Genomic DNA, 11,949 nt, shown 5'->3' with positions numbered 1-11,949 from the left:
TGAATGTTGCATGTCAATTTTGAACAAACGACAATGAATGAATTACACAATGATAAAAAGAAAGACAAATATTGAGCACAAAGACACAATGACGAACAAAAAGACACAATTACGTAATCTTTGTTTTAATTTTTATCTTTAATATGAGTAACACGTGAAAACACAATGACCAAAATCTATAACACAATGCATAGAAAACCCAATTAAAAACACAATGAAGAACCAAATACCACAATATTAAAAAACCCACAAATTTTCTTTTATTTTTATATAACAGTATGATATTTATATTAAAGATAAAAAACGCTTGTTATTATAGTGATTTTTTTAAATGTCGTATGAAAAAGTTATGGACGTTTTAAAATGATGGGGAATTTACACGCGCTTTGCATTTGGAGAGATCATAAGTGGGTTATTACCTTAATATCATTCTCATCAATTGTTATTCTTAAATTAATCTTATCATTCAAATCTAATAGAAATGAATTAAATTTTTTCTTAGAAGTCTCATTTTTGTTTTACTTTGTATTTTAACCTTATCCTATCACCATTATTCTAAGACTACTCTCAGTGGCAAACCAATGATGGTTTATCCCACTAGTTAGAAAAAAAATATTAAAAAACTTTGAAAAGATAAGCAAACTAGTTTGCAACCCATATTGATACCACCATACGAGAGTAGCTATATTTTTAATTTTTTTCTTTATTCTTTCACAATAATTAATTTTATGTCTAATCTTGAGTTTTGCTAATAACTTTTAATAATTAAGTTTTTATAAAATTTAAAAACACAATGTTGTTTAGTTTTTTTATGAACATATATGTATAAATTTTATAAAAAAATGAGTTAGTTAAAAAAATATTTTTTAATATAAAATCAATATTACTTATTTAAAATGTTTAATGAATATAGTTTTTTAATACTTTTAAAATAAATATTTTGTTTATTTTTTAAATAATACTATTCTTTTTTATATTTCTAACTCTTAAAAACAACTGTATTTTATATTTATTAAATAAGAAAAATGAAGATTGAGTTGTTAATGAGTATGAAAAGTTTAGGTTTGATTGGAGGGTCAAGTTATTATATTAAGAGAAATAAAAATGAGAATGATGAGAATGATTTATTGCCACATAAAAAAAACCCTTCATAAAAAAATTAAAAAATAATAATAAAAAATCATAACTCAAAATTTAATAAAAAAATGAAAAAAAAGTAAAAACACAAAAATGTTTCTACAGTCTTTCTTGTCCTCATAAAAAAATGCCAATGGTAAGTGAAAAAAATCGTTGTGTCTTTTTGTTTATCATTGTGTTTATTTTCGTTGTTGATTGTGTATTTTTTCCTTAACATTGTGTCTTTTTTCTTTATATTGTGTAATATTTACTCAACGTTGTGCTATATTTATTCAGCATTGTGTTATATTTTGCGATCTATTGTGTATTTTTAAGTTATAATTGTGTCTTTTGTTTATTTTCGTCATAGTGTCTATTCGTCGTTTTTTTATATTTTTGAACGAGAATGATGGCAGATATATATATATTAAAATTTTTCGTTTTATATTTATATTTTGAGTTATGATTTTTTTATTTATTTTTACTTGAATTTGTTTTTAATAGGTTTTTTAGATGGTCATAAATTATTCTCACACTTTTCATTTTTGTCTTCAATTTGTATTTTAACTTTACCATTGATTGGATTGGATAAGTGAGAGATAGAGAAAAATATATTAATTTTATAATAAATATTGAGTTTGATTATTAGTTTGTGAATGAGAATGGTCTAACAAACAGAATAAGTTGGTACCGTTAATAAGATAAAACTTAAAAAAGAAAAATAAAATAAAAAGTTAAACCCCGACACGTGTATGCTGTGTTATATATCAATCGGATGCAACTTAGCGGAAGCAAAGCACATCTCTTATTATATTATACACAGCCTCCTCCTCCTCCTCCATTCTAGGGTTTCTTTCTTCTTCTTCAGGTTATCTCTTATCTCTTGCTTCTGCTTTTAACTCTATTCTCTCTAATCCGTTGTCTGATTTCATTATCCTTCATCAATTACGTTTCTATTTATAAACCCCAACTTTATTATCAAAATCGTTGAGCTTTATATTATTAGTTAACCGTTTGGTTCTCTTCTGGTTTTGGATTTCATTATTATTATTTTTTGTAGACTTTACTGATTATATGTTTTTTAGATCTATAAGTCGTTGACTGCTAAATAATTTAGATATGTTATCCCATTGACACCTAATAATATTTGATGTTATTGGCAGGTAATTGTTGAAGATGGCGCGTGTGTATGTCGGTAATTTGGATCCGAGGGTTAACGAACGCGACATCGAGGATGAGTTCCGCACCTTTGGTGTCATCAAAAGGTAATCAATTGATTATGGATGAATAGTTGCTATGAGTAGAGGATGTATTAAGGTTGTTTAATGTTAGTGTTTTGAGTCTTAATCAGTTCCTACTTGCTACAATCGTTAGTGTTTTGCAAGTTGCAAAAGGATAATTTGTTAATAGTAAGAGAGTATACTGAATTGTTGGTATTGAGGTGCTATATTTATAAATTCTTCATGATATTAAAATTACCAATATACCACCGGTATCCCTCCGTGATAACCGGTATCTCAAATATCGATCCTCGATTGATATCCAATATTTTTTGCGCATTAAATGCTTAGGCTATGATATTTTGAAGGGAAAATTGAAGTTTTTTTCCTGCTGTGTGTGGTTTTGTAAGACTGAATGCACAGTTGTGTTTAGTGTTTTATACATATTTAGTTGAAGTATCACTTGGTTTCAAATTTATGGAGGCTCCATAAAACATCGGCTTCTTTTATACCCTGCAAATGCACATTTGAGCATTCTTTTTGGGTTATGTTTAAACGTGTTTTTATAAGCACATCTAAATTCTTTTATCCTTGTTATTGTTCTATGAGTCTCATTTATGAAATGTGTCTCATACTCTCATGCTTAGTTGGCATAATTTGTTAATGCAATTCTTGCTCCCTCAAATGGATTTTATGTTCAGTATCAAAGCTTAGTTGTTTCTGTTGATTGTTGATGAAGCTGTAAGTTTTTGTAGCCATGTAGGATATTTATATTTATAGTTTCATTTAGTTTAGTCAATGCTAGCCAGCATCCTTTGGCTTTGTTCTTCTGATTTTTCACTATTTTCTATTGCTTTTAGTTGTGTTTAGTTATCTGTTACTTTATGCCATGCAATTTATGTGATTGTTGCTATTTTTATTTATCAGAGACATCTTAGATCCTTTTGTCTATGCTATGTGCAGTGTGTGGGTTGCAAGGCGACCTCCTGGCTATGGTTTTGTTGATTTTGATGACAAACGTGATGCTCAAGATGCCATCCGTGAACTTGATGGTATTATTATTTTTATAATTTTTATTTGGTTTATCTATGCTATAACTTTTACATGCATCAGGTTTAACCTTTTATTGGGTTCTTATTTGTTATTAATATAATTCAAACCAGGTAAGAATGGTTGGAGGGTAGAAATGTCTCATAACTCTAGAGGTTCAGGAGGAGGAGGCGGTGGCGGCGGTGGTCGTGGCGGAGGTCGTGGTCGTTCTGGTGGTTCTGATCTGAAATGCTATGAGTGTGGTGAGACAGGACATTTTGCACGTGAGTGCCGTGGTGGTGGTGGTGGCGGCGGTAGACGTCGTAGCCGCAGCCCGGCTGCCAGGTACCGCCGGAGCCCTAGCTATGGTCGAAGGTGAGATTGCTGAAACACTATATAAATTTCTCTTTTGTTTTGTAACATTTCAAATAAACGTTTTTCTCCCAAAGATAGTAAGTATATAAATGACTTGTTTACTGGAAGCAGGAGCTACAGTCCCCGTGGCCGATCACCGCCACGTCGTAGCGTGTCACCACCGCGCAAGAACTATAGCAGGTCACCACCTTATCGTGGTCGTGATGAGGCTCCCTATGCAAACGGGTGAAGTTCTTTAATATTTGTTTGTCTTCTATTTATATTTTATTTAATGCGGTAATTTGAGTGCACGTTACTTTCATTTTCAAAAGTAAATATCTCTTTCAATCTTTTCAGAAATGGGCTCAAGGACAGGCGTCGTAGCAGGAGCTGATCATTGGAAACCAACTTTTCAGAAATCTTGGAACTTGTTATCTGTGCTGACTTGTTTTCAACTTTAATGAATTTGGTGAAGGTTCTTAACATTTTAAAGTACCGAGTTTATTTAGTTATTTGCATGTCTGATTATCTACTTTTATTAGAAAGCTTAGACTGGTGAGGTGAATGTTATTTCTCATAGAATGTTAAAAAGTCATATGATGGTTGTTTTTGTGTGGAGGTGTTGTGCTTCTTCATTGGTTTTCTGCTTCTACACTTCTCCCCCTGTCTCATCTTGTCTGGTCTGCACTACTTTGGGATCGTCATTTGAATGATTGTGGGTCCCAGCTCGCCTTTTTTGAATATGCTCTGTTGTTTTTGTTAACGGCATCAAAACAAGAATGGCATGACAGGTACTTTGATATGCTGGTTTTAAAGATAATACAAGGTACCTAAATTGTCATTTTCCATTTTGCAGTCTCGTCCTCTATAAACTTCCTGCTAGCTGACTATTCACTTATTTGGTCGGTAAAGATATATATAGACCAGACCTTACAATGAATATGGCTTTTGAGCTCGCTGTAGATTTTCAGTAGTTATGTAACAACCGGCCCAGTTGCTGCAGTAATCTGAGCAACACTTTGGCACACTAGATACTTTTGGGATTTTGATCTACATCTTGCTAGTTTGATATGGTTTTATATGATAAAAAAGAAAGGTTTATATGCTACTGGTTGGCAGCTACTAGTGGTGGTTGCCGAAAGTTCTAAGATTGTATGTCCGTATTTGGACCTCGTGCAGCAACCAAGCGAGCCTGCACTTCTGGTGGAGGTTGGTTCTGCTTTGCTATAGTTCATATGCTTGTTTTGAAACCTGTCTGTCAAACCTAGAGGTGCACAAATCGGGTTCAAATGGAAAACCCGAACCGGTTCCAAACCGGTTTTTTCACACCGGGTTGTAAAATGGCACCGGTTCCAATCAAGAACCGGTTCGGTTCCCGACCCGAACCGATGCCCAGATATGCGAACTTTTAAGAACCGGGTAGGGTATGAACCGGAACCGGTTTTTACGTATAAACCGGTTCCACCGGTTTTTTTTGAAATTTAAATATTAGAGCCGTCAGAAACCGGTCCAACGGCTATATAGCCGTTTTTGACCGTTGGAACCGGTTTTTTAACTATAAATAGGTTATTTTCTTACTATAAATAGCAAGGTTTGTTTGTTTACTTGTTAAACCACTTCCAAAACTATAAAACACACTCCAAACCACAATTAACCTTAAACCGACAACAAATGGCAACCAATGATGACGTTGTTATGGTGATCGAAACAACAAGATGCCCCGATGTTTGGGTTCATTACGATTTTTGTCTCATGACCGACTCACATGAGTTGGCACGTTGCAAATATTGCTCGAAGTTTCTTAAAGCAGGGTCCAACTCGACATTACGAAAACATACGAATAAGTATTGTCGAGAGAAAAGAAGATTGGAAGCTAAAAAAACGGAAGTGGGAGAGTCGTCCGGTTCTACAACCCAAAAATAAGTATTCCCGGATTAAAACGACGGACTTTGTTTTTTATGTTTTAGTTGTTATGTTTAGTATCGTTTATGTTTTAATAATGTTTGTAATAGTTAGTTTTTAAATAAATAAAATGTTCGTCGTTATCAAAAAAGTAACAAAAATTAATCATGAGTAACAAAAGTAATTATAATAAAACAAATCAAAACTAAATATATAGGTTTGGGCATCAAAAACCGGTTCCAACGGCTATATTATCGTTGGAACCGGTTCCAACGAATCTATTGTCTCAAAAACCGGTTCCAACGGCTATATTACCGTTGGAACCGGTTCCAACGGCTAATTGGTGTCTAAAAAACCGGTTCCAACGGCTAGTTAGACTTTTGTTTGACCCTTCAAAAAAAAACCCGTTGGAACCGGTTTTTCCGGGTACGAACCGAACCGGTTCCAATTAAGAACCGGGTAGGAACCGGGTTGGAACTGGTACTGACATACAAATAGGAGAACCGGGTACGATTTTCGGGTACAAAAATACCCAAACCGGGTATTGTTCCAACCGGGTTGGAACTGGAACCGGTTCCGGTTCGGTTCCATCAGTTAGGTTCCGGAACCGGTTTTTTTGTGCACGTCTAGTCAAACCAGCCATGACCTCTGTGACTTGCAAAAAGGACCTGTCAATTGTAAAGTTGATGATATAAACAATGATAGGAATGATGCCAAGAATTGATTGAAAGTTTTTTTTAATTGTTTAAATATCCATTGCTTTACTAATCAACCCAGCTTGTTTGATCTGATTTGATTTGATATGCATATAGATGTATAAAGGGCTTATAGGATAGTTAATGTGATGGTATATGGGCGCATATGCCTATGATGCGCGCGATGCTATAAAGGCGTGATTTTAATTTGGCTCATCGTCGCAATTTGGATATCCTGTTGCCTCTTTGAATGACGGAAATAATTTTGTTGCCATATCAGAGTGAACAATATTGGGTTGTTGATACATTATGGGTGATCATCTGCTCAGTTTTTCATTTTCTCGTTTGAAGTAATTTTCAATTAAAATTAACCGCATTTAGCATGTTTGAAACCTCGAAAATTGAGTTTAATTTTGGTTTTCGGTTTAGGTTTAGATTTAGATTTTAGTTTCGACTAAGGCAGATTGGATTTTGGGGCAGTAAAACACTAAGTTCAAAAACAGAGACCAAAACCACAAGTAATGTTACTTATTAACTAGTCAACTAAACTAGAGGTGCGAAAAAAAAACCGAACCCGGAACCGGACCTGATAAAAATACCCGGAACAGGTATTTTTATACCAGGTTTTTAATATCCGAACCCGTACCCGACCCTACTCGTAGGGTACGGATAGGGTATGCATTTCAATACCAAAACCCGCACTTGGAATTTGACCCGATTTGTACTTGGTATTACTCGAAAACCCGAATCGGGATTTTCAAATACTCGATCTATACCCGATATTACCCGAAAAATATCCGGAAAAATAAGCAATCCCTTAAAAATTCAATGTATATCTGAAAAAGTCAGAAAAAAACCCGAAAATAAGGTTTTCTCAATACCCGGAAATAGGATATTAAAATACCAGGTTCTATACCCGACCCAAACCCGATACATAGTGTATGGTTTTCAGAGACAATACCCGGACCTAGACTCGACCTGGGTTTTGCCAATACCCGATTTTCCAATACCCGATCATACCCATACCCGAGTATTTGAAAAACCTGATCTGTGCACCTCTAAACTAAAGTAGATTCGTAATTGAAAAAAAGATAGAAAAAAATTATATTGATACGATGTTGCCCTTGAGAAAGCCATCAAAAGGGCCAACTGGAAACTTATTTATTTATGAAAGTCGTGATTAAGACATGCTCTACTAGGCTCTAGCACATGCATATATATGTATATAAAAATTTAGCATGATAACTAAAAAGGCGGATCAAAAGGGCCAACTGGAAACTTATTTATTTATATAAATATTTAACATATCAACTTGGTAAATGAAGAAGGAATCAGTTAATGTTTTAATAATAATAATTACAAAGGTTTTCATGGTTTCCATGGAGGTGGAGGTGGTGGAGCCGTCGGATATAACGGTGGAAGCGCAGAAAATATAGAGTTCTTGTCAACACCATCACCCGCGGTTGCAGTGAGCGACACAAGCGCTGCAACCAAACCTGCGTTCCCGGCTATTGTGGGCTCATTATAGCTGTAATCTGAACGAACATCTTTAAACTTATCAAATTGGTCTGGACCTCCGACCATGGCACCCGTGATGTTGTTTGGGTTAGGTTTATCAGAAGACTTCCACTGAAACCCGTCTTTGCATGAGTATTTGATATTGTTATTTGGTATCGATGCACCTCGATGGTGTACGTGTGTCGGGAATTTGGTCCCGTGTCCTACTACATAGCTCATGTTCATCGGGTTTTTGCCCAAAATGTAATCCATCTACAAACATAAAATAAGTTAACGCGTTAGGACATGTACATCATCCAACAACCATTTTTAAAACGGTATAATGTCTTTGCTATGTTTTGAAGTTGTCATATTGAATATGTCAAGTATTCTAGATCTTATTTTCTAAGTAGTTAAACCATATAAGATAACAACTTCAATTGCTACAAGACAAAATGTCTCATCCTTGTATGACATGTTTAGTTTTGTAAACTCCTACTATACCAAAACTAAAAAAATTAACATGCTCTATTTGTCATAAGCCTTTTGAAATAGTTTCCACCAAGATCCTATAAAACATGAATCCAAATTTAAGTTATAAACCTGAGAAGTTGCAAATTCTTGGAGCGTATTCAACGGAATATACGTTGTCCCACAATACCAGCCAGGAAGATTGGCAGCTTTCAAATAATCCACATAAAGCGAAGCTAAAAACACTGTATTGACGACGTATTGTAGATTTTGTGGTCGACCTTGGTTGAGTTCAATTAGCCCACCTTACAAAGACATCACACGTTTAGTGACTCTCCTTTAAGTTTTAAGCTAGGTCTGTATTTTAATGAAACGTGTTATATGCATGCACCTTTAGTCCAGTTAAATACTTGATAACGTTGAAGGTACGAACACATGTTAATAGAGGTGGCATTGTTATACTTATATAGCAACTCTTCATATGGGAACCCTGGGTTCAAAAAGAAGCGAATCCTTGTTAACAAGAGCATGGCAGCAGGTGACTTGTTATCCCAACTAAGAACTCGTTGACTAAGGTTGTCGTTCAAAGCTATCCTATTTCTAAATAGTCCTGCAGTCGTAGCTAACGTTAGGTAACTAGAGTTACCAGTGGCGTAGTACATCCAAGCACTACCCCACATGTACTCATCATAGTACCCTGTAGAGTTATAGTAGGGTTCTATGAAAGGGTTGCCTCTACTATATCGGCTACGCCTTGCACTACTTCTTGCAAATGCCCATACTTTTGAGGCACCTTGCACAAGCTTCTTAGAGTATGCAACATCGTCTTTAAAGACGATGGAGGCAGCTGCAAGTGCAGCTGCCATTTCTCCGGAAAGGTCAGCGCCAGACGTAATTAGTTGTGAAGTCCGCTTGTAGTCCATGTCTTCAGGTCTTTGCCAACAAGTATGATCATCCGGTGTGGTTGAACCATTTTGTGAGCCACCCACTTGGGCATAGATGTGGTCGATTATAGAAGCCGACGAGTTGAATGTACGAAGCAAGTAATCAGTCCCCCATTTGATAAGTTCTCGAGTGTGGTCATACTCTTTGATGGATTTGTACTTGTGCTCATACTCGATTACACTCCAACTCAACATTGTCATGGCGAATGACAATGGGAAATGGAACTTAGTATTGTCACCCGCATCATAGTACCCGCCTACCAAACCTCCATTGACATCGGTTGCATCAGCCCCGTCTTGAAGCCCTGAATCGCCTCTCCAATCGATCCCATTGTCCTTGGGTAACTTTCCGGCTGCATCGTTTTCCCTTAATGTTAGAATATTATCTAAAATATGCAACAAGACTATCATATTTGTAATTTGGCTTCACAAGTTTACCCAAATCTAGCTAGTCTTTTTTAAACACAAAACTATTTTTGATTAAAGAAATGTTAAAAAACTGGGTAAATAATAATAACATAAAATGCATACTTGCGTGACATTTTCTTGTAAACATTTTTTAAAGGTAAAGTACTAAACAACTAATTGTATGACCAGTGACATTTTCTTATGCTAATATTTTTATAAAATAAAAAACATTTTTTTTATAACTAAGGTTCTAAAATAGGCTATAAATTAGAGTAAAGTATTATTTTCGTCTTTATGGTTTGACAAATAATACGAATTTAGTCTAAAAAGTTTATTTTTTGTATATGGACCCTCTACGTTTACCAGTTCTTGCCAATTAGATCTAAATCACTAACGCCGTTAAATTTAATCGTTAAGTCAGGGGTAGACATGTTTTTTCACTCTTTCTTTATTATAATACTTATTTCAGTGAACTGCGGGGTTTTCGTCCCTCTAGTTTGTCCAAATATGCAGTTTTGTCCGGTAGTTTCAAATTTGCAATTTTCTTCCATATGGTTTCATTTCACTTGCAATTAAACCCGAATTCCCTAATCTCGTTAAGTCTAATCGTTAAACCCATCAGTGTGCACTACACGTGATGGGCAATTTTGTTTCTTCTTTTTTTCCTTTCCCCCCTAAATACACCCCAGCCCCTCACGTGAGGTGGCTTGCGAATTAGGACTGATGGTTATTTGGGGAGAAAAACAACAAAACTGGTCGTCACGTGAGAGGCACGCAAATGGGTTAACGAGGTTAATTAATTCGGGTTTAATTGCAAGTGAAATGAAACTATAAGGACGGAAATTGCAAACTTGAAACTATTGGACTAAAACCGCGGATTTAGACAAACCACAAGGACGAAAACCGTAGTTCACTGAAATAAGTGAAAAGAAATAGTCTACCCTTGACTTAACGATTAAATTTAACGGGGTTAGTGATTTGGATGTAATTAGCAAGAACTAGGAAACGTGGAGGGTCCATTTGCAAAAAAATAATTTTTTTAGACTAAATTCGCATTATTTCTCAAACCGACGAAAATGACACTTTACTCCTATAAATTAACTACAAAAATTTCTGATCCAGTTGATAAATATATATAAAAATAATTATTCAACTTATTGAAAGTCAAAATCAGTATCTTAAGTTTAACTTTTAAACATGAAGTCAAATTGTAAAAAAGATGGTTAAATTAAGAAATGTACATTTCTGGGCGTTGAAGAACAACAGAGCCTTATGCAGTGCTTCCGTGTACTGATCCGATCGCGGAGACCGTGATGTGTACTGATCTGCTGCCTGAGGCTGTGTGTGTGACTTATGTTTTTGCAACGACTTTATGATTATGATCGGAAGTCCGATCACCAGAAGAGCAATGAAGATCACAATCACCGTCAATTTCAATGCTTTACGTTTCTCGAAGTTGCATGGCATCATTGTGTTGTTATATATGTAATATCCAGCTACTCGTATCACCAATATTGTTTGCTTTCCCCACAAAGAACTTACGAATTTGTTTTTGTTTGTCTCGGTGATCAATATTGCGTAATATTTTCTAAATATAAAATAACTGAACACATGAGTTGTTTATATAGCAAGATTACAATCAAAGAATAGTTATGATTTATGAACCAAATAATAATTCTCTAAAAAACTGAAACCAAATATAATATATTTATGGATAAACCAAAATGTATAGCTAATACCTTATGTTTTGATCTTCAGGATCAATATTTCACTTGCATTTTTCCAATGATCCTCCAGAGTGATTTGCTGCATACATTATATCTTTCTAAAGAACATATATACTGGTCTTGTGTGCCTTACCTTAAACTGTACGTAAGAAGTAAGAAAGCTTCACAGCTCGAAATTGAATAATACACATATTATTCCTTTTTGTGTTTGCTAGAATTGGGATTATTATATTAACTTATTAAGTCTTTAAGAGGCCCTATTGTATTTTTAAGGTTGGCATAGTCTTTGAGAGGCTGAGTTGACTTTTAGAAGGTTGACATGCATTAAAGATTGTTTATTTAATTAATCATATTATTTATTAATTTTAATAAGTTGTGTAATGAGATGAAATTAGCTGGATTTAAATGAAAGAAGCATGTTTAAAGCATCACTCTTTATTAATTATAACAGTTCACATATCCATCTGTTTGCTCCTAGCTAGTTTTACTTTATAGGCATTACAAGATATAAACCGTCGACTTCCAACAATTATGAATCATATAAGTTATAACACACCAAGATACTATTGGTCTAAATTAAAAAAAA

General features: G+C 34.6%; 2 protein-coding genes across 2 annotated transcripts; one reads left to right on the top strand and one right to left on the bottom strand.

Annotated features, from left to right (window-relative positions):
• The first annotated feature begins 2,189 nt into the window (after window positions 1–2,189).
• On the top strand, window positions 2,190–4,314 carry LOC143591730 (serine/arginine-rich splicing factor RSZ22A-like). Its single transcript, XM_077071849.1, has 5 exons — window positions 2,190–2,381; window positions 3,300–3,388; window positions 3,500–3,740; window positions 3,852–3,965; window positions 4,077–4,314. Exons 1-5 carry the CDS (start codon window positions 2,293–2,295, stop codon window positions 4,111–4,113), a joined length of 570 nt encoding a protein of 189 aa, XP_076927964.1. The 5' UTR covers window positions 2,190–2,292; the 3' UTR covers window positions 4,114–4,314.
• A 3,353-nt stretch (window positions 4,315–7,667) lies between these two features.
• LOC143591734 (endoglucanase 12-like) lies at window positions 7,668–11,243 on the bottom strand. Its single transcript, XM_077071854.1, has 4 exons — window positions 10,878–11,243; window positions 8,676–9,581; window positions 8,417–8,589; window positions 7,668–8,086 (listed from the first exon to the last, which is right to left on the bottom strand). The coding sequence occupies exons 1-4, from the start codon at window positions 11,104–11,106 to the stop codon at window positions 7,685–7,687; spliced, it is 1,710 nt and encodes a 569-aa protein (XP_076927969.1). The 5' UTR covers window positions 11,107–11,243; the 3' UTR covers window positions 7,668–7,684.
• Window positions 11,244–11,949: the final 706 nt, after the last annotated feature.

The sequence above is a fragment of the Bidens hawaiensis genome, unplaced genomic scaffold (genome assembly GCF_021521415.1).
Source record: "Bidens hawaiensis isolate Kalapana, Puna unplaced genomic scaffold, B.hawaiensis_p1.1 tig00040025_1, whole genome shotgun sequence".
Taxonomy (NCBI): domain Eukaryota; kingdom Viridiplantae; phylum Streptophyta; class Magnoliopsida; order Asterales; family Asteraceae; genus Bidens; species Bidens hawaiensis.
The sequence above is the reverse complement of the archived record's forward strand: the minus strand, read 5'-3'. Positions and strand labels throughout refer to the sequence as shown.